This window comes from Ammospiza caudacuta, chromosome 2, assembly GCF_027887145.1.
Source record: "Ammospiza caudacuta isolate bAmmCau1 chromosome 2, bAmmCau1.pri, whole genome shotgun sequence".
NCBI classification, from domain to species: Eukaryota; Metazoa; Chordata; class Aves; order Passeriformes; family Passerellidae; genus Ammospiza; species Ammospiza caudacuta.
This window is the reverse complement of record NC_080594.1, coordinates 81,321,153-81,348,047: the sequence shown is the minus strand read 5'-3', so window position 1 is coordinate 81,348,047 and position 26,895 is coordinate 81,321,153. Positions and strand designations below refer to the sequence as shown.

Here is a 26,895-nt window from a genome sequence, read left to right as displayed (position 1 = left end):
CCAGGTGAGCCCCGGGACGGCTCCCGGCCAGCGCGACCCGCTCCGCTCCCGCCCCGACACCTGCGCGGCGCCGCCCCGCAGCACCCGGGGCCAGGCGGGGCCGCCCCGCCGCCCTTAAAGCCCGGCCGCCCCCGGCAGCCTCCTTCCCTCTTTCCCTGCCTTCCTGCCGGCTTTCAGCCCCGAGCGCTGCGGCGGGACCGCGCCGGCGACATGGGTAGGTGTGGCGGGGCGGGATGGGGCAGCCCGGAGCGGGTGGCGGTGGCCGGCCCGCGGGAGGGATGCCGGCCCGGGATGAGCATCCCTCCCGCCGCTTCCCTCCGAGCCGGCTCATCGTGCCGTGACCGAGCTGACAGCGTGGCCAAGGGTCTCGCCCGCCCAGGGCTGCCTCTGCTGCTCGGTGTCGGTCTGAGGAAGTCCCCGGCTACTCCTGGCTCTCTCTCTACTCTCCCTCCGGGGCAGCTCTCCCTCAGCAAATGCTGTATCCTGGTTTATACGAGCCTGCCTTGAAACCCGAGTGAGAGCCGAGAGCTGGTGCCTCGGTCTCTGTAAGCTCTGAGAGCTGAGCCGGTAAGGTTTATCCTACACTACACTTGTAAGGCATGTGGAGCTTGAGATTTGAGCACAAGTTAAAGGTGGTGTTCCTTGCAGATGTTATAGAATGCTTTTTCATTGAGAGTGTTTGCCTAGGGTTGACTTAGTGGTTCTTAAATACATAGATAAATAGCTGGAAGATTCAGATAAGGGCAGAACCCATCTATCTAATTAATCCTGAAGATTTTTTCCTGTCTAAACTGGAACACTGAGTAATAGAGGTGCAAACCCAACTTTTTTGTGATGTATGTCTCCATTGCCTTTTGTTGGTCTTTTGGTCCCGCAGTGCCTGAGTCCATGGGTGTCTCTCACAGCAAGCAGCTCCTGGGCTGGAGAAACCTTGTCTCACACAGGGAAGGAACCTGAAATGCCCACTCTCCACCCCACAAGAAAATGAACCCAAGAAAGTGCCATTGCATCTTCAGCAAGCAAATCTTGGGGGACAAGCAGCCATAGTAATGAGCAGGCAGGACGTGACCATTGTGCTGCCAGGGGTCTTGCTGGCTTGGGCAGACAACCAGAAAAATGGAAAGAGTTCTCTGAAGAGAAAGAAATGGGATGCAGCTGTGTCTGCCCATTTAATATCAGGCTTGTTGCTTTATAGATTTGCTTGGATAGTTTCTGTGTGAGTGTTTTTCTGGAGTAGCAAGGTGTGAAGCAGGGACTCCTGGAGGGGGATGTCCTGTTGGGAGCAGCATCCTTGTGCAGGTGTTGTAGGGCTGCTCCAGGGAGCAGAGGCACTAGGCTTGTCTGTGCCCCAGGTCAGGTGTAGGACTGTGGGCTTGCTCTGGAGGCAGGAACATCCTAGGTGACAGTGTGGGTGTGTACAGATTTATTGTGGCCACGGACAGGAAGCATTTCTTCCGGGCAGAGTTGCTGTGATGGCTGCATGGAGCAAGGCAGTGCGCTCCCATCTCGTGCCACAGACTGTGAGCTGCAAGGGCTGCAGCATCCACTGCATCTCTGTGACTGCAGGGAAGGAACCACCCTGGTGGGAGGGGGCTGAAGCTGTAAGGCTGCCCCACCTGACCTGCAAGGTTGGGATGCAGAGAATGGCACACTGATAATCGTTTGGATGTGGTGCTGAAGGCAAGAACTGAGTGGTTGTTGACTTTACATGTCTTAAAAAAAACTTAAATGTCTTAAGGGAATACAAATTGAACAATTGATTCAAGCTTTGTCATGAAAAATGTGGAGCTCTTTGGTATTTTTGTATCATGAAAATGAGCAGTTCTGTGGGTCATTCTTTGTGGGGAAAAAATAAGAGGGGCTGAAGGTTGCCCCAAAGAGGGACTGCTCCAACATGCCACTAGCAAGCTTCAGATTTGTCATGCAAGATGGTGGGTGCTCAGTGCTTTGTAGGTCAGACCCTGAAGCTGCCTGACAGTGGAGTCCTCAGTTTAGGTGCCTGTGCTGAAAGGTTTGCTTTAATGCTGTCTGGAGTATCCCCAACCCTCTCTGCAAAACAAGAATAGAGAATAGAGGGGTGAAGTCAAAATGTTTAGAAATAGTTGTGTCTCTTAAACATTGAAGTCAGATGATGTTGTCTGAAAAAAATTTGCCTCTTTGATTTCCTCTAGGTAAGGTTTCTTGCAGAGGTGATACTTTTGCTATTAGGAAAGCAGAAGAAACCCCAAACCAAAGCAACAACCAGATCCCAAGGCTTAGCTAAGAGACAGAAGGGAGCTGCCCAAACTGTTTTTCTCTGTGCATGTTATTAAAAACTGGCAGTGGGATGCACATTGTGTTGGAAAGGCCAACAAGTGGAAATAACCAAGGAGCTGCTATGAAGATGGGCTATTGCTGACAATTTGGTATCTTCAGTGTATCTTCTCTGGTGGCTTGTGGAAGGGACATTGCCAATAACTTCAATAACTCGTGTAGCCACATGTGCCCTGAACTGGGTCTGTTAGCACTTTCAGAATGTTGCTTGCTCCCTAAGAAAATATATTGTTGAATCACCTGCATAGTACTACTGTCTCTGTTGTGAAGGTACTTGTCCACAGCAGTGAAGGAAAGAATTGGAATAATCTCTTTCAGTGATTTCTGAAGATTTACTTCATTTAATATTGTGTCAAAACCTACAGTGTTGCTGTCAGCTGTTTTCATCTGTTGTGGACTATGGACTAAATAACGATTTTCACAGACATACTTTTCTTAGGCATTATAAGATGTATTATGGCCTTATAGATGTATTATGACCTGACATTTAACAAGCAACGATTTCAAAGTTCACATCTTGTACTTGGTCTTATCTTAATGATAATGAGCTTGCTCGTGTGGTTTTATATAAAATATTGGCGTCCACTATGTGGGCATGGGGCCTTTATCTGACACAGTGAAAGCTCAGCCTTCAAGCCTGTCTCCTGAGCTGGGGAAGCCCTGCAGGGCTCTGCTTGGAGTGCTGCCAGGGGTAGGAGGCCTGCCAAGAGCAGCTGGAAGTGACTTCAGGGCTGCAAGCAGCTGTCTGCTCTTGCTGCCCTCAGTGGGACCCCTCTGCTCTTTCCGGTCTTCCCAGGTTAAGGGTTCAGGTTATGGGAGTGCTTGCTAAAGTAGATCACTCACTTGGGGCTTTATATTCAATTCTCTGTAAGTCCCTTTTCAGGTCTTGACCTCCATCCCTGGCAGGGCATCTTGAACCTCTTCTTTAATCTTGACTTGCCTTGAAGGTAACATCCCCAAGGGTGAGTTGTTACAGGACTCATCATCTGTGGGTGGCTGCTTTACCACCCTCTTGAATGATGTGTGGTGAGCAGCCATGGGATGCTTTGCCTCCTCAGTCCTTTTGAGGCTCTCCTGGCAGTGTGGGAGTTTATGCACACTCTGAAGAACCAAAGGCTGTCTAGTGAAGTTTTGCCTAATAACTGAGAAAAGTCTCCCTTTAATAAACTGAAAATTTACTCACCCTGACCAGTACTGTGTTTACATTTCATTCTTTATTTAGAGTTGAACCTTTTTGGAATCTTCCATTGGTTTCAAGGCAGTATTAATTATTAGTTGCAATTGACTTGTATTTTGGTTTTTTCCTTCCACAGGTGGAAAAACTACTGGCAAGTCGGTAAGTATTATTTTCCCACATAAAAAGTTGCTCTACTGATTCTCTTTAGGTTACATTGTTTTGGTAATGTTAGCAGTACCCAAAATAAAAATAAGCCTATAAACATACATTAAATGTATGCAATAAAGACTTACTGGCAAATGTGCAAAAGCAGCCTAGTAACTTATTAAATTCTAGCTAAGCATTAATTTGCTCACCACCCTGATAAAATGTTTGTGGAGCCATTGCTGACTGAGCGGATGTTGGTAAGGTGGAGATCAGTCCCTGGAGCCCATCCTTCATGCAGCTGAGTTGAATCTTTGAACTGCAGCTGCTCTTGAATCTTTGAACTGTTAAGCACATGTGTCTCAGGAACCCTGACTCTGCCTTTGTATTTATTATCTTACAAGATTTTACTCCCCAGACTTTCCCTCAGCAGACAAAGTCAGAGCTCTGCAGCAGGGTGGTGGCATCCCCAGGGCAGGGTGAGGTTACAGAGGGGATTATAAAACATATAAAACCTTCAGGTTACCTTTTGGTGGTGGATCTGGTGCTTCCTGATCAATGAGGGTAACAACAGAAAAGGTTTTGGTAGATGTGTGTATGGGCACATGGATACTGTAACAGAGGACAGTACGGTGCAAAACAAGGACAAGAACGCCTTATATATTAGCAGGGATTAATTGTATAGTCTCTTGTCTGTAGCAACTTGGAAAAACAGAAGGCCTGTCACCTGGAATGACCCAGTAGCTTTCTCTTGCATGGCCCTGTCCATGCTCAGCTCCAGCTGTTACATGCAGACCCCCTCCAGTTTGGGGGCAGCCACTAAAACCAACCACTGGCTGCTGTGCCAGCATGGGAGTGCAGCACAGCTCCACCAGGCACAGAAGCAGTGGTGGCTTGAAACAAAAATCTAGCCTTGCTGCATTGTGACCTCCCCAGACCAGCATGTAACACCATCCTAAAGAATAAGGTCGTGTGTAGGGTGATGGCAAAACACTGGAGAGGTTTGTGAGAACCCCAAGTGTTCAAAAGATTTTAGTGAGGTTTTGTGAAATTCAGGTGGAGATGGGTCCCACCAGTTCCTGGGCCAGGACTGCTTTGTCTTTCCCTCTGTAGGCAAGAAAAGACATGGGGAGGTCTTTGTTCTGCTTCAGGAACAGACATTGCCTCCTCTCCACCTGGGCTATTCCCAATTACAAGTCACACAGCCTGGGTTTCAGTAACCAACTTAACCTGTGCTGAACCAAAACTTCAGTGTGTGACTCTCCATCCCGTGGCCATTTGCATGGCTTAGGGGAATGCTGTGTGGATGGGGCACAAGGCATTCTTCTGGGTGAGCTCCAGCCCTGCAGCACTTGTATCCAAGCTGGGAGTAGTTGTCCAAACCTCCTGCTGCCTTCAGCTGAAGGAAATGTGCAAGCTCAAATGAATTTTACCTACTTTTGGGATACGTGTGAATAGTCTTCCTTTGGAGACACCTCTTTCAGCCCATGGAGGATGTGATAAATCAAGAGTCACAAGTTTCTATTTAGGGCTCAAAATTTTTTGTTCTCTGAAGCTAGAGGAGTCCCACCTGGCACTGGCTTCAGCTGAGATGGGGTTCTTGCTGTGAAGCCTGCTTATCAAACCATGGGTAGGATATGCAGTATGTACTTGGTTCTGCAAACAGCGAAGGTCAGTGCTGCTCAGGCATCCTCACGACTGAGTTCAGTCAACAGTGCTCCTACCACTCTCTTATTTCTTTTGTAGGATTCCCAAAAAAAGCCTGTTGTAGCACCCAGGTCTCCAAGTGTTGCGTTGTTTGTTGAGACTTTGCTGGAGACAGTGGCTTGCAATTTGCTTGTGTCAGGCATGATTTCCGTGTATGTTTTTTCCTTTTGATCTGCAAAGTTAACTTCTTCCTGTTTCACACAAAATAAAGATTAATTGAATTCCTAAGCTTTTGCAATTCAAACAATGCCATTTTTAATAAACTTGAGCACTGAGAACTCTTTTGCCTCTGGAAATGTCTTTAAAATTTGACTCTTTGCTACGGAGAAGGGTTAAACCCATAAAAAACTTTAAAAGGTAGGATTATGTTTAAATTGCATCCCCAATAACTTTTTTTAAAATTATATATTCATCCACTCCATGAAGCTAAGTAGGTGATCAGAAATGAAGCTACAGTTCTAGTGACCATGTCAGATTTGTACCTGATGTGTGCTCTTAAACCATTGTCTCAATGGCAAGAACTGCATGATGATGACCATGGACATGCCTGTTGCAGCAGGTGAAGGCTCATTGAACCTGGCAGCCAAAGCCATGTCAGCACAGGTTAGGAATAAAGTCTGTTTTGTTATCAGGTCTGAAGAAATGAAGGATTCTTCATCAGGCAGAATATTTTTAAGGATAAGTAATTTTCCTCAGGGATTTGCCTGAATGAAAAGTTTTAATTACAGGTGCTTAAAAGTAGCCCTGAGCTTCTAACAGGTGTACTGCAGGGGCTTGGTGCATTTTTGATTGGTCTTGGATTTTGATTTTTGTTTTTCCAGAAACATTTTGGCTTTTTGCATATTTTTAGATATCAGTCAAGATTGCTGCAAGGGTTAGGTGCTGGAGACCTCAAATGTGCATAGTACAACACTTGTAGGTCATTTCTAGCATTGCTGAAGGTCTCTTGCAAAATGAGAGGTGTGCAGACCTCTGGGGACCAAGAGAGGAAAGTGACAACTGACTCTTGGTTCAGATAAACTCCTGTCATCCCTCAGAAGCCTGTGCAGTGTACAGACCCTGAGTACCTTCCCACTCCCACTGAGTCCATGTTGAGCTTGCTTGAGCTGTGGGTTGCAGTGAAGAGTGTTAGTCTGGGTTGCACAGCTCTGAGCTCACATTCTGTCTTGCCTCCAGGTGCTCTGCTTTGGCTTCCCTTTGAGCATTTTCTTCATTGTCATCAATGAGTTCTGCGAACGGTTCTCCTACTATGGCATGAAAGGTATGTCCCTCGTCTCCTTGTGCTAAGTGTTGCCCAGGCCTGACTTGGGTTTTTAACCTGTTGTTTTGTTGTTCTTCCTACAGCTGTGCTCACTTTGTATTTCACACGTTTCCTACACTGGGATGACAACTTTGCCACTGCCATCTACCACACATTTGTTGCTCTGTGTTATTTGACGCCGATTCTTGGAGCCATCATTGCAGACTCTTGGCTGGGAAAGTTTAAGTGAGTGCTTCCTCAGAAAGCAGCCAAAGATCTTGAAAGCTCACCTGAAACTGGTATTACTTAAATCATCACCTAAAACTGCAGCTGTGAACATCAGCTTCAGAGCTGGTGTTGCCTGCTCCAGGGTAGTTTATTTCACCAAAGCTTGAGGTTTTCACTGATTCAGCTCAGACTTGAAACTGCACTGTGAGTTAACAAATGTTCCAGATCTGCAAGTTGGTTAAGGGTGGTAACATTTTGCTTTCTGAGCATGCTGCATGTTTTTCCTCTCACCTGGGCAAAACGTAAGCAAAACTAAGGAGAGTATTCACCAAGCTGTGAAAATAGATACTGGTCAGGATAGTACCACTGCAGTGCTTAGTAATGTGACCAGTTTATTTCCAAGAGCTTTATCTCTCTCTCCTTTCCTGATGTTTTGATTCTGAAAGTGTTTACTTTGCCTGAGAAAAAGCACAGTAAAGATTTTATGGAGGGTTATGAGCCATGAGTGTAAGACCTTGCCAAAGGTCTCCCAGAGATTAGAGATGTGCTGTGTAGTCAGCTGCACTGTCTTCTTCCGCTGTAGGGACAGCCCCTGGGAGCCCAGGGCTGCAACCACAGCCCTGTGAGCTCTGTGCAGCTGCTCTGAGCATGCAAACTTACTGCAACTAGCTGGATGTCTTACAGATTGCAGCCTAAATATATTGTGCACTTGCTTGTCTACATGCTATGGTTTATTTTTTAAATTTATTCTGGCTTTTTCATGTTTTATCAAGATGAAACTTTCCAGACCTTGCATCTCCTCCTTTGGTATTTGGATATGCCCATGCTGCAACTGAAAGGCCCAGACCTTTAACAGGAGCTTGCTAGGATGGCTTAAACAAGAGAAAACATGCTTTAGGATATGCCATTAGGTATTAACACCCAAAAATGCAGCAAGGTGTCATGAGGAAAGCTTAAACAAGAATTTTTAAAAAATATCTATGATGTCAAGTGGAAGAGGAGATAACCTAGGCACTGTTAAGGACCCTTAAAGGAGAGGCTCCAATCTTCCATATTCCATATACTTGGTGCAATGCCTGTCAAGAAGTGTGACGGGACCTGCTCAGAGATCATGGGGTGTGAATTTCTCGGGGAAAATAGTACAGAAACCAGTTATTTTTTTAATTGTGTGCCATCAATGCAGTGTCAATTATGTAAGTCTTTGCAGTGGGTTTATAAGCCTCACAAATAAAACCCTGAAGTTTCACTCCTGATTAGCTCAGTTTCAACTTTAATTGGAGACTTTTCACCAGGTTGCTAGGTAAATAAAGTAACTCTGTGGCAGTGCTATAAAAAAGCGCACCCCATTAAGCTGTGTCTATTAAATACCACTAAAGAGCAGACTCCATGTTGCCCCACTTTATAGATTTTGTTTTTACTACACTACAGATAGGTCAATTTTAAGTCAGAGAAACCTTGTTTAAAGTGAGAGGAACTTGCTCAATTTCCCTCTTGTGTCAGGGCGCTACTCCAAGCTTGCTGTGAGGATCTCTTGCCTATGTCAAATAGCTGTTCTAGGTCTTTGAGCATTGTCCTTCATTCTCCTACCTTGCACTTGATTTGGGATCACTCCTGAAAGCTGGGGTTTTAATAATTTCACATCATTGCATTGTGTTTCTCCTGCTTTTCCTCCAACCTGGAGACCTGTGTCTGTGTCTATTGAATGGAGGCCCACCCAAGGACACAAGCGAACATGGATTAAACTTCAGCTGTGTACTTAGGGTCCAACAAAGTGAAAATGGAACGTGCTTTTACTTACAGAAAAGAGGACTGGACCCTAAAGCCAGGGTGGGAGACTTGGTAATTATGCAGTACTATTGCCCTAGGCTCCTCCTGGCCAAGGTAGTCAGGCTGAAAGCCTGCAGCCTGCACACTTGAGTGCAGGTCTTACTCAGATCTGAGCGTAAAAGTGTTGTTACACTTACAGCGAAGAAGGTGGTGTTATAGAGTTGTTGTTCACAACAGTATTTCAGGGGTATTGCCATGTTTGAAGGAGATATTTGATTTTTCTTTTTTTTTTTGTAGTCCTGCAACTGAAATCTAAAATAGCATAGGGAATGCTTAATGCTACTTAAATCAGTGTTAATTGCAGATTTTAGTTTTGCAGAGTAGTCTATTTGAACTTCAGCATATAAAAATATGAAAATAGCATTCTTGAGTTGGTCATTAAAAAGGCAACCACTTAAGATACTGTGACCTACTGATACCTATAGAATCCTTTTTTTATCATGCCTTTATTAATTAAAGGCTACCTTATTAAATAAAGGCTACATAGAATAATAATAATAAAAAGAATAGAAATACCGTGGCTGTGGCATGTGACCTGATTTTTATAGTGGCTTCTGACAAGTTCAGTCCATAACTCATTGTATCTGTTAGTTTTTTTCATTACCAGGAATCTTTAAAGTAAGCAAAAAGTCTGCACTAGCTGTGGAATTATCTTTGTGTTAGTGTGTTAACATATCTAATAAAATGTATCTCCTGTCTTGACAACAGGACCATTCTCTACCTGTCCATTGTCTATGCCATTGGGCAGACAGTGCTGTCCGTGGGCTCCATAAATGACCTGACGGATCACAACCAGGATGGCTCTCCTGATGCTATCGCAGTGAACGTGTGAGTTGCCTTGTACATATTTTTTGTCCCAGGCAAGCGAATGATGGGACAACTTAAGTTTATGTTACTTGAATTTCAACTGTCGTTCAACCAGTCTATTATGTATGCTGTAAGAACTAACACAAAACGATGGTTTTTTTTTCTTTTCTCCTTTGTTCCAGTGCTCTGTCCATGGTTGGCTTGATCCTTATTGCCTTCGGTACTGGTGGGATCAAACCGTGTGTGTCAGCATTTGGTGGAGATCAGTTTGAAGATGATCAGGTAACAATGTCTTACAGATTTTCAGTTATACAGATTGTCCAACTAATGTTTGACTATTATAGTACTCTTATATTATACATGTTTGAATAGATGCATGGTTTTCCCTGAGGAGCTGAAGAAGGAGCATGTAAATTATTTGTCTTGAATTGTCTTTGTCTTGAATGGCACTGATTTTTGATCTAGGCACATCAAGGTGGTTGTGGCTAAGCATTTCTAAACATCTTCCTGTTTTTACTGTAGGAAAAGCAAAGAAGTACCTTCTTCTCTCTCTTTTATTTGTCCATTAATGCTGGAAGTCTTTTATCTACTTTAATCACTCCAACTATCAGAGGTAAGGTCACATGTTTGTTTACGATTGTTAAGCATCAGAAAAGGTGTGTTGGATTGCAGTCCAGTCCAGTTAAAGTTCAGGTTCTGTTCTCTGACACACTGGACTTATCTAGCAAATAGCCTTCAGTGTGTCATCCAGCTTCTCAGAGATGAGGTGCTCTCAAAAACAAGCCAGTTGAAAACCTTCATTGCCTTTAGGGCCAGAAGTGCTAGATCTGAAAAGACATGCTGGAGCTAGCAGCTTGTATGCCTACTGCACATTGTAATTCCACTAAGGTACAAATGTGTCACATCTTCCAATACCTGTGGAGTATCACACTTGATAGAATTGTATTGCTTCCTGGGAAAGGAAGGGGGGAGAGAGCCTTGTCCTCTGGAAATGTGCCCATGCTAAGTACAGAAGCATCTCTGCATGTAGGAATGTATTAATCCATGTGACAAGTAAATAATTTTTCATCTTGTTAAATAAGTTATGTTCTCTTTTGCTTGTGAAGAATAGCACGATCCTAAACAAACCCCAGCAATTTGCTAACCTATGTGCATATGGATTTCTGTGGCAAGCTTGCACAGATGGTGCTGTATGGATGCACTTGCCAGCAGTTTCACAAGGCTGCTTTTCCCAAAAGCAAGGAAACAGCATGTGAATTCTGGAATAACCCAAAAGCACTGGGCTGAACTTCTGGCCTTTGGATTTCTTGACTGGAAAAGACTCTCTAGAAGAGTTTTAGATGTTTGCTTAATGCAAATTCTATTCTTTCCCAAAAAAGGAAGTAGATATGCATGAGGCACAGCGTGTAGTTTACTTCCTTGCTGATACAGGGTGAAAAATTCCTTGGAAAAAAAATGACAAATTGAGCTGAGGGAAGTGATAACCTGTTTCAGCCCAGAAAGGTTTGACCAGAAGACTTATACAACTAAATCAAGACATGAATTATCTGAAAGCTACCATTTTTTTCCCAACCATATTATCTAAATCTCCTCTTAGAAGAAGTATGGTGAAGAATGTAATGATTTTTCTTTTATTTTATACTGCTGAAGTCAGTGAGAGTCAAATCTGTGACTAATGCCAAGGAGGGGAGGGGGCTGGTGATTGTGATTTTGTTTCAACAAGCTACACTTACGTCACTAAAATCTTTGCTTATGAACTTGGCCCAAAACTTTTGTAATCTAGTTCCTTTCTCACTAAGGACACGCTTTTGACCCTTCTAGTGTAATTCTTCATGTCTCAGTGTAAAACTAGATGCAAATTTCCTGTGAGGAGGTCCTGAGAGGCATTAGGCTGTTTGGCCTGGAGAAGAGAAGGCAAAGGGGGGCATTTTAACCAAGTAGAAATATCCCTGATGGGGAATGAAGAGGACAGAGCCAGGCTTTCCTCAGTGGTACCCACTGTCAGATCAAGAGGCAATGGGCACAAGCTGAAATAGAAGAGGTTCCCTCTGAACATCAGGAAATGCTTTTTCACTCTCAGGGTGATCAGCAATTGGCACAAGCTGCCCAGAGAGGTTGTGGAGTCTCCATCTGTGGAAATACTCAAAAGCCATCTGGACGCATTCCTAGACAATTGCTTCCAGGTAGCCCTAGCTGAGCAGGGCACTTGGCCTGGATGATGCCCTGAGGTCCGTTGCCACTTGAACTGTTCTATGATACATAAATCCCCTTTCCAATATTGAGAGATAAGTTGGATACTGATCCTTCACTCTGAGGTCGTTGGTGGACTGATTTGTTGTTCCCGCAAGAGATTTCAGTGAATGCAAAGACCAGAAACCATTTGGAAAACATCAGCAGTGCTGACTGGGACTTTTATTTGATGTTATTTTTACTTCAGCTTCAGAGTGTGGCATTCATAGCAAACAGGAATGTTACCCCCTCGCTTTTGGAGTTCCTGCTATCCTCATGGCTGTTGCCTTGGGTAGGTGAATCTCTTGCTATCCTGTTGCCTTGGTAATTAGATGATAATCTCAGAATAATGAAAGTGTGATAGAAATTCTCAGGTACTGACCTCTCCCAATATCCGATAATTTCTGTGGTTTTTGACTTAAATTTTTTCATAGGTGGGAAGGTGGGTGGGATTAATCTGATGTACTCACTTTTACTGAAGAGTCTGATTTACCAGGAGAGTTGGATGGGGCTAGGCTGGATGGGGCAATATATTCTTGAATTCTGTACATTTTGTAATCTACTGGCTATGTTTCTTGGATTACTGGTCTGTACAAATTGATCTTTTGAATGCAGGGTGAGAACTCTCAGAAAATGTGTGTTTTGGATATTGTCTCTAGTCCAGGATTATAAACTGTGTGACTAATTGTCCTTGAGCTGGAGAAATCCCATATTTGATATGTCAGTACTTCTCAAACACCTGCATTTTTACCAGCTGTGCTACAGGTCACACCCCAAGCCTTACTGCTGCCCAAGAAACTGGGGGTGCCATTAGGTGCTTCAGTATCCCTGATGGTTCTTGTCCTTCAGGGTCCTGACTGGGAGCCCACCTGGCTGCCAGTGCCCTCGCCTTGCCCGTGAGCCCAGCCCAGGCTGGATGGTGGCTGTGGGGCTCTGCCTGTGCCTGCCCTGTGTGTGGGATGGTGAGGCTGAGCAACGTGCCTGGGAGCAGAGGACACCTTGGCCAGTCCTGCATTCAGGCAGAGCCTTGTGTGTCCCTGCGTGATGTGAGCTCCTGAAAAGGAGCCCCTACAGCAAGGCCAGAGTCAAGGTCCTAAATGCCCTCGTTTTGACCATCCCTCAGTCGAGCAAACCTCCCACTGTGGGAGTTTCCAGATTTAGTTTTTGTCCTGAATAGAAGCAATCTGCTGGTATTAATTTGATTGGTCTTACTGTATGATAGCATGTGAGTAGGCAATTGCATTGCTTCTTGGGAGGCTTATTCCCACCCTAATTACCTCTTTGGCTTGCAGTTTCCATACCTAATTACTTGCCAGTATTTGAATTTAATCCTGAGTTGCTTTTCTGTTTGCATATTGTAGTTGTGTTTGTAATTGGAAGCAGAATGTACAAGAAAGCTAAACCACAAGGAAATGTAATGCTTGAAGTTTCCAAATGTGTTGGAGTAAGTACTGCTTACATTCCCCAAACCCCTGGCAGCCATTCCTAAAGCTGTTCTGTAAATGTGCCTAAATGAGAAGTCTGTCTTAATATGAGGAAAGTTTCTGAAGGTTTTTGCTTTATTACAGAAGGCTTCATACTGATACATCCACATTTAGGGTGTCTTTTTATGCATATCTTGATTTATATGTGAATTTATGCACAGAGGAAACAAAATCAGGTGTCATTGTTAAGTAAAACCTTGTCCCAACTTGTGGGAATCATTCCTTTCACATTTGTGCCCCTTTATGTAGAAAGAGACAAACATGCCTTGAGCTGAGTCAAGAGCAGAGCTACTAGTGTATCTTATCAGCAAAAACTTATTACTTATTAAAAGAGTATTATTTACAATGCTTTTATTGATCCCCACTGCATTAAGGAAATTCTGGGGGTTGCACATCATTGTGATCCTGCAAGGAAAGGAGTGGAATCTACATGAATAGCACCTCATATCCCAACTTTGCAGAGCCTCAACTTTGAGGTCAAATTTATTCATGTAAGAGTTTCTTCATTTTCCATTTTTGTGATTTGACATTGGCCAAATGCCAGGCACCCATGACAATAGTTTGCTTAGCTTTTTTTGCTACAGCTGGGCAAAGGAGAGGGAAAAAGATCAAAGAAGGGCTCTTGAATTGAGACACGGACTGGGGGGAAAAAAGCCACTCAGGGGCAAAACAAGTTCAAATCTAAAGGTGTAAAATATATTTACTATCAACAGAGTCAGAAGAGGACAATAAGAAGCAAAAATAAGCTTTTAAAACACCTCTTTGCCCCCCAGCCCCTCCCTCCTTCTCACTGACAGCACAGTTAGACAGAGCGTGGGAGTCTTGGTCACTTTATTATTTGAGATCTTTTTCTGTTTGCTCAGAGAGAGGAGTCTCTTTTCTGCTTTGTCATGGGGTCTCTCCCACAGGCAAACAGTCATCCCAAATTGGTTGTGGCATGGGTCACTCATCCACAGGGTGCAGTCTTTTAAGGATAGGCTGCTCTAGTTTGGAAGCAAGGACTCTTTTTATCTCTGGGAGCAGGGGCCCTCTCTCTCTTTTCAGTTTTTCCACTAGACCACAGCTTTCTCTAACTTTCACCTGCTCCCGTGTAAGCACTTTACCCATGGGCTGCAAGTGGATCTCTGCATCCATCGTGGACTTTATGCATTACAAGAGGACAGTTTGTTTTACCATAGTCCTCACCACAGCTTGCAGAGGAACCTCAGCTCTGATGCTTGAAGCACTTCCTCCCCATCTTTCTTCTCCACTGACCCTCGTGCTGCCATGTTGTTTTGCCTCATGTCCTCACTGCCTTCTCTTTTCTGACTAGAAAAAAAACTGTTGCTTGTAGGTACCATTGTCAACAAGTTGCAGTGATTCAAGGATTGTTGCAGGATCCTGAAGCACAGAGAAGTTTATCTTATCTAGGTTCCACTTTGGGGAATTGCTTGTGGGACTATCTGCCGTATGGTCCCACTACTGTTGTATGTGTACTGGCAACCATGGCAGCACTGGGATAATTTAATGTCTCTCTTCATGTGGGGTGCTGGGAAGGTGAAGCTGCTTCACCACTCCTGCCTTTTCCGCTGGCAATGCAGTTAGTTAGGACTGGTTAGGCAGGGTCCACACCGAGCTGGTGTACTGCTGTGGGCAGTGCCAACATGGTGCTTCCCCACTTGTGGGGAAAAAACTGCATGTGACCTGTTCTTTCTTCTTAAATATGTCATCACAGAGGCATTACCAACCTCTCAAATTGGGCCAGCAGTGTGTCTGTCTTCAGAGCCATCACAGATTGGCTCTGTCAGGCATGGTGGAAGCTATGGCAAGCCCCCACTACTAAAAGTCAGGCTGTGCCAAATCAACACATGCCTACATATCTGCTGTCTTTATACAGCTCAGCCTATTGCCTATCTTGTAAGCACTGTCAAAACCAAATCTCTGTAGGTGACTTTGGCCATTACTTAGAGTGCTGCTTTGAAGGCCCAGCTTGGCTGTAAATGTTATTCCGTGCAGAAAATTTTAGGAGTTCCTTGGGACCGTATTTATGTATATTCCATGTCAAGATGTGAGACATACCTACAAGATGGAGCTTGTCATAGGAGCTTCTCTCCTACAGCCATTCAGCCTTGAAAACCTGTGCATATGACACTACTCTATTTACTGCTGTACATAAGTAAGTCTAAGGAAGGCACATCTTCCAGCTCCTCACAGCAACCCACATGGAGAGGGACTGCTCTGAGCTGTTTGGTTCACCTGACCACAAGTGCACGCTCTGCTGGTTATGCAGCGTGAGGCCTTAAAAACAACGTTCCCCTAGATGACTGGAGTGGGTAACAAAAGTTGAGTCACCTTTAGCACCCTCTAAACACAAGAAGCCAGGAGCATCATCTCTAATGACAAACCAGTTTGTAGTTTTAAGTATTTGTAGTGCCATTAAACATAATTCTGTCTCTCCTCAGTTTGCCATCAAAAACAGGTTTCGTCATCGCAGCAAGGAGTTCCCCAAGAGAGAGCACTGGCTGGACTGGGCAAGTGACAAGTATGATGTAAGTACTGGGGGAGCCTCCTGTGCTGTGACATCTGCTGACCCTCAGCTTCTGTCTGCTCTGATCCATTGCCTCATGCACTGGGCAAATAGTTTTGCACCTCTCCATCATTCAGTAGCTGACCTGGCCAAACCTCAGTGCTCTCCTGTCACTGCAGGTTATCTCCTCAGCTCCTGTGGGAGAAAGTAGAGCTGTGTGACTCAATGCTCTGTGTAATCATAGGCTGTCCAGGGAAATTCAAGGGAGACAAAAAAAGTTCTTTCCCTTGCCAAACAAATACAAACATTTAAGTTTTTTTGTTAGGGAAATAGCAAGCATTATCTTTCCTTCTCTATTTCCCATATCTCATAGCTGCAGAAAAGGAAGAGGGAAGTGATGCTGCCTGTCATTGTTAATGCACAGGTTAGGGCCATAATACTTTTCTTGGTATGAAACATTAGAGTTATGCTTTGGAATTTCAGTTTAAGTGAGTAAACACTTAGACTGCATCCCCTCCAAACTCAGTACAATTTCTTATCATGACTCTCAAAGCCTTGTATCCCATAGTTCCCAACTTGTCCCTTGCCTACTATCCTCTCCAATGGCAGCACAAACCTTAACCTGTCACCTTTATTTTCCTTTTGCCTGTATGCTTTGTTCTTATGTGAAATTCCTCAGTTGCCTATTGCTCAAATGCCCACTTCACTAAGTGCTGAATCTCATGCTGCCATCAGTGCACATGCAAAGAGGCCCAAGTCTTTCTGATATCAGTCACCTTTAACCAGCAGTCCTTCCCACACACACAAGCAGACTTTGTACTGTTTTAACAGAAGTCATCAGATATAGCCACAACATGCAAAGTTGAATGTGTGGGTAAACATTACACGATGGGTCTTTACCTGTTGCTGTCATGTCAGTAGCAGTCTGAAACTGTCTCTTTTTTTTTATCCCCTTTCTTTTTGAACCAATTCCTCTTGTGTGATTTCTATTTTCTGCAGAAACGACTGATTGCTCAGATAAAGATGGTGTTGAGGGTGCTTTTCCTTTACATCCCTCTCCCCATGTTCTGGGCAGTTTTTGACCAACAGGTAAGTAGAAATGGTTTGACTTGGTAACTAGAGCTGTACTGTGTCAATCTACATACTCTGAGGTCTCCAGAGAGAAAAGATGCCCATGGGAGTATGGAAAAACAAATTCTTTATCCTTGTTTTATTGCAAAGGGTAGTCACTGAGTCATGTCAGTACAGGATGATCTGCAGCCATGGGTAATCTTGGTTTATCTGAGTACACCCAGGACAGATTCAGTGACTGAGGCCTCTCCAAATCTTGTATCAGCCTGGGACTCAGGGGATGGAACAGTAATTTAAAGCTCTCTTAGCACTAATGTTTCTTCAATTGTCAGTTGTCAGATGAAATTTAGGGTCCTTGTGTTAATGTGCTGGAGAACCAGGGTTTAAATGATCTGGATGCTTAATCACTCACACATTGTTTTAAATACCTTACACCTTCAAGGAGAAGTGTGATCCTGTAAGTCCCATTCACTTGGTGAACTGGGTGCTCAAGACCCACGAAAGCATCAGTTAGAGTGAGGCACTGAAGTAGGAATTTAGGAAGATGCTTGAGAGAGATCCAGGGGTTAAAAGCTTTATCCAAGTCAGATGGGAGGAAGCTTGCTGCAGAGTCCCCAGGTCCTGCTGCTCCAGTGCAGTGCCTGTGAGCTGTAGCTGCCAGTGTGACCTGTTGCAATTGGAGCTCTGAATTCCTGCTATGAAACTCAGAGCTCAGTCCTCATTCCCAGGGTAATATGTCGGGCAGTGCTGTGTTGTGGCTGGCTGAAGGATCTTGTCACAGACGCAGCAGTAGCGTTCTTGTCCCATCCTGGGCTCAGGCCTGAAGTCTGCCCCGCCTGTCCCAGCCACAGGCACTTTCTGGGGCAGGGGGCTCCAGGCAGGTCAGGCCCTGGCTTGTCCTCTGCCTCTGGGAAGGAAGGAAGGTTGGGTGAGTGGGATGTGGGGGCTGCTGGGGCTCAGGCCAGTGGCACACGGACCCTGGGCTGGCTCCTGTGCCCAGCACCCAGCAGTGCCCTGCACAGGATGGCCCTGCCCTCTCTCCAGCTGATTTCTGCATCTAAGTTCTTTTCTGTTGTATTTCACTGAACAAGTAAAGGAAGTGGAATGGGCCACTTTGTTCCAAGGTTTGCTTTGCAGACTAACAATACTCCCATAGCAAGCTAGCTTTACTTTTTCTTGTATTGCATGTCTTTTCCAACACTTCACTTACGAAAACAATTCAAAAAGAACTTGAGAACATTGATTTACTGTGATATCTAATTTTTTCTTCTCTTATTAAGGGGTCAAGATGGACACTGCAAGCCACGGCAATGAATGGGGATTTTGTAGGTTACTTTTTATTAATTTTTTCTTTAATTACCACTTTTCAGACCCATTTTATTTGTTGTCACAATATTAAAAGTTATTTCTTTTTTCTTCACCAGGGTTTTAAAATTCAACCAGACCAAATGCAGGTATGTTAATTTTCTATCTACGAATTTCAAGTACTTCTTAAAGATTGTATACATAATTGCCCTTACTTACAAGATGCACTTTGAAAAATACTTAATTTTTTTCTCATGTTCATCTTCCCCAGATTGTGAATCCAATCCTGATTGTTATAATGGTCCCAGTTGCAGATTCGTTGATTTATCCTTTAATCAAGAAATGCAAGCTGAATTTTACGTAAGTTTATGTTTTTACCTGATTTCAACAGAGGCTCATTTTATTGGTTTCTGTAACTGGCTCTTCCAGCCTTAATGTAAGAAAAGAGCAAGCATTCAGCTAAGGATGAAAGAGAAGTGTATTTAAAATGGTTTAATATTTCAACAAAATATAAAAAAACCCCAGAATACTGCAAGTGGTATGTAGAGGCATCACAGATTATAAGAGAATCTAAGAGAAGAGTGACAATGTTTTTCAGCTGAGGACAAAAATCTTTTGATTGCAGGAGAGATGATCTTGATTGCTTTCCATATCCCTTATATCTACCCCTTCTCCCTCCTGAAGAACAGAGGTGGTAGAAGTACAACATACATCCTTGGCATTTGTCATGCTTTGGGCTAAAATGCAACTGAGACACGAAACATTTCCTCTTCAGTCTCAGCTGGGAGTCTGACTTACTGAATCCTTCTAGGTGAAGCTTTGGGGGTATTCCACTTTATTTTTCAATGTTGTTAAAGAAGTGTCTGGCAGTTGCAAGAATGCTTGGAGAGGCAGAAGAGAATACAGTTCTTCAGATAATTTTCAAACAGCCAAAGTGCACTGCTGTTTTTCCATATAGCTGTTAAAAATCTAGGGTGTGTGCTATGCTGGGAACACTGTCATTCATTTGTGCAGATTCTGAACTGGATAAATGATGCCACAAATGACACATATACTCTATCCTTACAGCTTAACTGCATGCCAGTAGAGGTCTCCTAATTTGACAAATTTCCCTGACCATTTTTGTTCAATCTTTTTTAAACATAGCAATATGGAGATAAGCTGTTACTCTGTTTTCAAAGGTATATCTTCTTGCCTCTTTCTTGTTTTACAGCTAACAACTGTATTGGATTGGGGTTTTTCTTCCTGCAAAACCAGATTTTTTTCAGGAACCTAATAATCATGGTCAGTCAATGTTTGAGCCCAGCAGATGCAGAGTAACAGGTTGTTAGGATGCTGCAGGAAAGATGTATTTCCTGATAGTGTGACTATGAATTGAGAGGTTCCCAGCTTAGCAGAACACTTTCTGTAATAACATCAGCCCTCCAAAATGTGATAATGTGCTAGTTGTGGCCATTTGAGTTTCCCAGAGTGGAAAGAAAAAACCAAGTAGCTGAAGCTTTGAATTGTCACTTGTCTTGAATCTCTTGTGTCTTTTGTTGTGCCAGGCCCCTGAAGAAGATGACTGTGGGGATGTTCCTCGGCTCCATGGCTTTTGTTGCTGCTGCCCTCGTGCAAGTGCAAATAGATGTAAGTTCAGCCACATGCAAGTATTTACTATTAATATTTAGCTGTTAATTCAGGGAAAAAAAGGTGTGTTTAAGGGGGAAATGTACCAAGGCTAAATTTGGAGCCAATCATATAAGCATAGAAGTAGAGGGAGGGGAAATAGATTGCAATCCTGTTGTTAGCATAGTAAAATTAACAAGCAACAAACATTGCAGTTAGTACAAATCATGCATTAAAGGCAACCTCAATCTCTAAACTGAGACTAAAAGCTGGAAACCAGACACGTGGTTGGCCCACCAGAGGGCAGCTTTTTATGTTTGACCTCTTCTGAGATTTAGAGTGGAGGTGAAGTGTGACAGTCTGGGAAGCATCATCACAGCAGGTGCAAAGATGACACTTGTGGAAGGAAGGATTTGTCTCCCCTAAGCTTCCTTGCCCCAAAGGGAGCTGCCATGCCTGAGCCCAATGAATTTTCCCCTGTAGCTGGGATGTTGGCAACACCTCTGGGTGCTGATCCATTGCATCCCAAGTTCTGAGCAGCTGTCTAGAGGTGTCTCTTGAGGATGAGAGACATCTTTCCTTAGGCAACTTATGAGACTAGTAACAAAACCTGATTCCAGTCTCCTCTGTCAGACAGTCACAGAGCAGTGGGCATATGCTCATCTTGAACATGAAGTATTAAAGATTACAGTAATTATAGTAATTTTTCCAAGTGACCTTGAGCACTGATTTTACTTATTTTTTCTGTCCTATAGAACCACAATCCAGTTTTCCCTGCAGCTGGACAAACTCAAATTAAATTAATAAATCTGGGTGCTGTTCCTGCAACAGTTCAATTCCAGCCTCAACTTCAGAGTGTGGAGGTAGAACCTAATAAGGAAGTAAGTAAGGGCAGGTGTGGAATATTAAAAAATAATTAAAATTAATTAGGCTGAAAACAATGAATGGAGTAAGTCAGAGTAATTCTTAATGAATGGTTGAAAATTGATTATTTTCTAGGACATGTTTACTCTAATAATTTTAATGTTTTCTTTTATTTTTTTAATTGTGTAATGAACTGTTAATGAAAACACAGCGATTGAACAAATAGTAACTATGTTAATATTTGAAGTATTACTACTTAGTTCTGACAATAAACTTAAGTAACTTGGAACTAAATGAAAATTTCACTCTTGGTAAAAAGGCTCCATTTCCTAAAAGTAGCCCCTTCCTGCAGTTAATGTCCATTCAGCTCTAATGAGTTGCTGCTATTACTGTGAGGAATGACTTACCTGAACAGGGAACTTCTTCTGTGGCCACATCACAGATTAGGCTTCATGTTTTGCTGCCAAAGAACTATTCAGGTTCCAATACAGCACAGCATTGGTAGTTCTATTGACAGCAAAATGTGGTGGCTCTGATGGATGTTTTGGATAAGGAAACTTAGAATGTGTGTTCTCTGATAGCCTGCAGCTCTGTTTCTCTCGAAGAGGAGAGCTCTTATTCCAACCTCCTCCAAATTTGCCTCACACAGGAACAGAGTTGTGAGGAGAAGATAAGGGCACCCACACTATATACAGACAGGGAATTGATGTACCATGGTACACACATGAAAACTAAAGGTATAGAGTGCTCTATTCCCGATTATGGACACTTTATCATCCAGATGTGGATTATAAAGTGCTTTTGATAATCCCATAAAACAAAGAGCCTATTTTAGTGTAGCACTAACATGTTTATTAACGGTTTAAGTATTTTATGTTGAATAAATGTGTTTTGAATATTTAAAACATGGCATTACTGCTTTTTTGGAAAATACTGCATCACATCTTATGCTAGTTCTACCTCTGTGGCTGAACAGAATTTTACTGGGTGTTTATGGTAAGCCTGATTTATCTGGAGCAAGAAATAGGAAAATAGAGCAGCTATTCCATAATGCTTGTGGGAAGCTCATGTAACTGTGAAGCTTGTGTAACAAATTAAACTAATAAAAAATCATGATCAAATGGAATTAATGCTTGATGTAGAAAACAAATCAAAAATGAAAATGAGGGGATGTTCATGATCTCTGGCACTTCAGAAGTAACATGTGTAAACTTCTGACCCTCCCAGAGCCTGTAACATTCCCTCAATAGACAAGTACGCAGTTGCACAGAAATCCATTGCAATTTGTCTTTGTAGACTGGCTACTTGACATTTGAGACTTCTAAACTGCTATCACTAAATGTAATTTCTGCAAATGAAAATAAAACTAGGCACTTGGAGCTGCAAGAGGAACAACGCTACACTTTGGCATTTAAATGGGTTCCAACGGACATCAATTTTACTTGGGTAAGTCTGCTTATTTCTTAAGATATGAATCAATGTTCTGACAACGATCTACGTGGAGTGTGTGAGGCTGAGAGGACAAGCTCTGGATAAATTTTTTCCACTGTCTTGTTTTCTGTCTCTCCTTGTCTCTGCTGGACCAGTAAGACTGGTAAGCTGCAGAGAGTACACCAGGATGTCCTTTAGAAAAAAAATTACCAATTTCTTATGTACCTTGACAACTACACTTTCACCAAGACTTAGGTGTGTGGTCATACAGTGTTTGCTAGTAGATGTGTGTGCTAGTAGGGACCTAAAGAGGAAGGTCTGGAGTCTTGCTCTGAAGCCTCTGTTAAGTCCCACTGCTGTGTAATAGTGCATGTTTAAGCTGTTCTCTGATGCCAGGAACATATTTTGATAATGGTCTCTTCCACTAGGTAGAGGACAATGTCACATCAAAACCAGAAGATGGAAAAAGCCTCGTCAGGTACAGCTTTTTTTGTTGTCTAAATTTTGACGGTAGTGTGACTCTCTTCAATCTGTCTTTGGGTAGCCTCTTCTTGTTGAAATAAAGTTTTCTATACTTTAGGAACTCACATCTTGCTGGACACTTCCCTTGACGTTTTAGGGGATGGGATAATGTTTGAGTCATCATTCACTTAAGTTATCTTGCACACCTGCTTGGGGGTAATTTTGTTAAAATTGGAAGTGTATGCTTCATTCCATTGCCTAGATTTTTTATTGAACAAATGGCATGGATTACATAGCTATACCTCATTTATAATCCTGCATAAGAGGTATCCAAGATTACCTTTCCCCTCTCTGCTTTTCTTCTGCATCTCCCACTTGCAGATGCATTTCCTAGTGGTTGTAGTAGTGACTCACTTTTGATGTTCTCCTGAGGCAGTGGGCTGATGGGGATCTAACTGGCTTTTTGTATTAGCTACATTTCTAGGAGATTTAGAGTTTATTCCAAAATGTTAATTGATTAAAAAAAAAAAAAAATTCAATGGGAAGACTCGATACTTGTTGTGCTGCCAATATATGATTGAAAGTAAAACCTGGATTCTTTGACTTCTGTATGTTTTGTGTAGTATTTATTCACACTTTTGATCACTCTTCCATTTTAAAGGTTCATAAACAATTTCAGTTTTCCTGTCAATGTTACTATGGGTGACATGGATTTTGGCGTACTGGAACCTTTTTCTGTCAGTAATTACAGCATCATTCCACATGCAGGCTGGTAAGCATTTCCTTTATCCTAATTTAATCTCCTACACATTCTTGTCCTTGGGAAAAGGGCACAGAGCTTTTGTAAATTATGTGCTGCACACAATTGACAGCACCTATGGTCTGAACTGTGGGGTTTGGGTTTTTTCTTTTTCAGGTCATATACCATTAAGGCTACAATGCCTCAGGACACTTGTACAGTTGATTCAATGCAATTTGGATATGGGGCTGCCTATACCATTTCACTTGATGATGTGAGTTACCACTTGTTGCATGGACAATATAGAATTCCTTTCCATGTTGATACTTTCTTTTAATTAAAAAAACACTTGTAGAATTATTTCTCTTGTCTTTAATCCTTTAATTTCCTCTTGTCTTTAAGTACAGAGGGTAGAATTCTGGTATCCTTAACAGGACACAAAGCCATTGTTAACTATAAAAATAAGGATGGTTACAGTAATAACAGAATGCAAGAATTCATGATCACCACTAATGGCCTTAAATCTTTAGCCGTGTTAGACACTACAGATTTGCATGAAGTCTGCTGTAAAAAAGCTATTTTTTATAACTAGGTATGCAGTGCTTCATGTGCAATATTTGTTATTTACTCTGAACTTTCTATATGATTATAGAATGGCTTAGAATGCCTTAACTGTGCACACTCATTATTACTGTTCCTAACATGCTATTTTTAATTTTAGTGTGTTGAAAAAAACCTTTTCATTACACACTTTGAAGATATTGCACCAAATACAGTCCATATGGCTTGGCAGATCCCTCAGTATTTTCTTCTTACATGTGCAGAAGTTCTCTTCTCTGTCACTGGGCTGGAGTTTTCATACTCACAGGTAGGTATTCCTCTTCCTGAGTTAAGAATCTTGGTGCAAGTTAAGATCTTCCACGTTGTATTGTTTTTAAGTGGTGGCTCTGTGCTGCTGCCTTGACCCCTATGTCCCTCACAGCTCCTAGAAGGACTGTATAGACTGATGCAAGTTGGCCCTGTTTAGCCAAGGATTTGGTGTTTTGCATGAACCTATGCTGAGTTATATCATTTGAAGACTTGACAGTACTCAAATTTCCTCCTCCCATGTAAATTTCTATTGAAACTAAGTGCAACTGTACTGCTGCAATAAAACCAAACTGGAGAGCTCTCAAATATAAAATGAGGAAGCAGTGACACTTCATCTCCCCACCAGTTTACTCCATAAAGCCTTTTTGTTAGCTTTTATTAGTGTTTAGTTATACACTTTGAATTCCTTTGTCTCTTGAGTCCACTTTAGTAGCTGTGTGTATTTCTTCTCTTCATTCTGAATCTAGAAACTGCAGTGATGGACATGTTGTAAGGTGTGATTTGCTAGGTGATGCACTCAATTTCTTCATGTCATGGGTACCACATGTTCCTGAGATGTAAAATTACACCTGTGCACCTGCTACTTGCTTGGTGTGTGTAAGTAAAAGGTGTTACAGTTAGTGTGCTAGTGGCCTCTTGCTCCTCAAAGCCTTCTCTGGACCTGTTTAGCTCTCTAGCAATGTTTAATGTCAAAAAATAAATTTAAAAAAAGCCCCAACCACCACCAAAACCTAGCAAACCATGAAATCCTGTTTTCCCACAGAGAAACAGTGTTTATTGTAAGGTCAAGACGACATTAAATGCATCAGAAAATAAATGATACCACCAAAACTTAAATGTCTGTCCCTACAGGCCCCATCTAACATGAAGTCAGTGCTGCAGGCTGGATGGCTGCTGACTGTGGCTGTTGGTAACATAATTGTCCTTATCGTGGCTGGGGTATCTGCAATCCAACAGCAGGTAAGTGTGCAAGCAGTAGGTGTGCTGTTAGATTGCACTGGGTAAAAGCAGTTCTAATCCAGTGGGAAATGATGGCAGATAAAAAAAAATTGTTTTTCTGTAAAGGTTTCTACTTGCCTATTACTTGCCATCCTTAATTCTTGTTGCCAGGCCCCTTTGCTTACAAGGAGCAGTTTCTAGCATCTCTGAAGTAAATTTTTTCTCATGGTATAGAAAGTCTGTGAACTTTTGAGCTGAAGTTCTGCATGAATGGAAAAAAACCTACCAAGGTTCTGTTAATTGCTAATGAGCCTTCACCTGCATACCAGAGCCTTGCCACATCCCTTCTTCTGGCTTCATTGGTTTAAAATCTCATTATTTGGGGCATAAAAACGATGTCTGTCCTGGTGAAGAGCAGTTGTACAAGATTTTCTATTTATTTGTGGTGCTCTGTAATGAATTCAAATGGCTATCTGAGAGAGGGAAAGCTTGTTTCTGAAACAGCTCTGGCAGTCCCCAGTTTAAGCTAAATTAAATCAGAAAGAGCATGAAACAGAGACATTGAGGCTTTTCAGATAGAGGCTTTTCTGATCTCTGCCCACATTTGTGGTTACTAGATCAGCTGTAAGCAGAAGCATTGCCAGCCTGGTTTAGAGATCTGACCAAAAGGAAGGAGCTGAGTTTCCTTCCCAGTCTTTCACTCAATTCCCATTTCCTCCAGGAAAAGGATGTTGCAGAGTTTTTCAGCATTTACAGAATTTTTGTTCTTTTCAGTAAAGATAGAAATGCTGAAAGAGCCTCAATTCTGAGTTGCTTTAATATGCATTATATGTTTAATTCATACTTAGTCCTGTAAGCCATATGATACTTGTTATGTGTGCTCAGTTTCACATTCTGAGTTTCCTTCCTGAAAATACTAAAAGGGTGTAATACTCAAGTGAATATTGGTGGATAAATTCTGCATTATTTTTTTTCTTTGCAGTGGGCAGAGTATGTGCTGTTTGCTGCCCTGCTATTGGTAGTTTGTGTCATTTTTGCTATCATGGCTTCTTTTTATACCTATATTGATCCAAATGAGATTGAAGCCCAGTTCAGCAAGGAAGAAAAGGAAGAAGACAAGAAGGATCAAGACACCAATGAAAAGGAAGCTGAAGCTCATTCTCAACTGTAAAAGCTGTATTCAAGGAGTGTCTGTAAATCATGGAATCATGGAAATCCCACTCACTCTCCTGCAGTCAGAGGAACCCAGGGTATCAGTAATAACACTCTGGATTACATGTACAATGGGAGACATTAAGCAAAACGGTTCTAACCTAAAGTGCAGCCTCTCTAGGAAAGCAACAGGAAAATATTAGTCTCTCTCTTGTACTGAATGTGGTATCCTGAAGAAACTCCAGCAGAAGTTGCACTCTTAATGTACCTCAATCTTAGATATTATAGCATTATAATATTGAAATTTGACTTGGAACTACTGGACCCTTTGAAAAGATGTATTTTTATACTGTATTTCAATTTTGTATTGTGAAGGAAACAAGACTTGTCAAGGAACAGCAATTGAAGCCAAGCTCTCTGCATGATCTCTCTAGCATCACTGTTACTTGAAGACAGCAGGTCACACGTGCCTTAAATTCTTTTGTACTTCCTTGTAGATAATGGGAGCAAAGCTCTGGCAGTGATCAGATTTAAAATGTTGTCTGTGTTCCAAGTGGCAGGAACTTGGATGTGTACTGTAACATAATGCTTTATCTGCCTGTTAACTACCCATTTAACTCCTGTTATGTCTTTAGTTAATATTAGAAGTGCCCACTCAGGTGAAATGATAACAGCAAATGACCTTTGGAACAAGCAAGAGCAATAAAACTTACATAATAACAAAATAAGGAAAGTGTTTTAAGAACACGGCTTACAGTTGCATGGTAACAAAACTCTATACCACCTCTGTGG

General features: G+C 42.5%; 1 protein-coding gene across 1 annotated transcript; it reads left to right on the top strand.

Moving 5' to 3' along the window:
• The first annotated feature begins 210 nt into the window (after positions 1–210).
• LOC131572419 (solute carrier family 15 member 1-like) lies at positions 211–26,801 on the top strand. The gene is made up of 23 exons (XM_058825594.1): positions 211–478; positions 3,627–3,649; positions 6,518–6,602; positions 6,686–6,827; positions 9,345–9,464; positions 9,626–9,725; positions 9,966–10,056; positions 11,881–11,964; positions 13,034–13,116; positions 15,598–15,684; positions 16,662–16,751; positions 18,014–18,058; positions 18,158–18,187; positions 18,310–18,398; positions 19,586–19,667; positions 20,402–20,527; positions 21,807–21,956; positions 22,376–22,419; positions 23,065–23,175; positions 23,320–23,416; positions 23,864–24,010; positions 24,865–24,972; positions 25,934–26,801. The coding sequence occupies exons 1-23, from the start codon at positions 211–213 to the stop codon at positions 26,120–26,122; spliced, it is 2,391 nt and encodes a 796-aa protein (XP_058681577.1). The 3' UTR covers positions 26,123–26,801.
• The last annotated feature ends 94 nt before the right edge of the window (positions 26,802–26,895 follow it).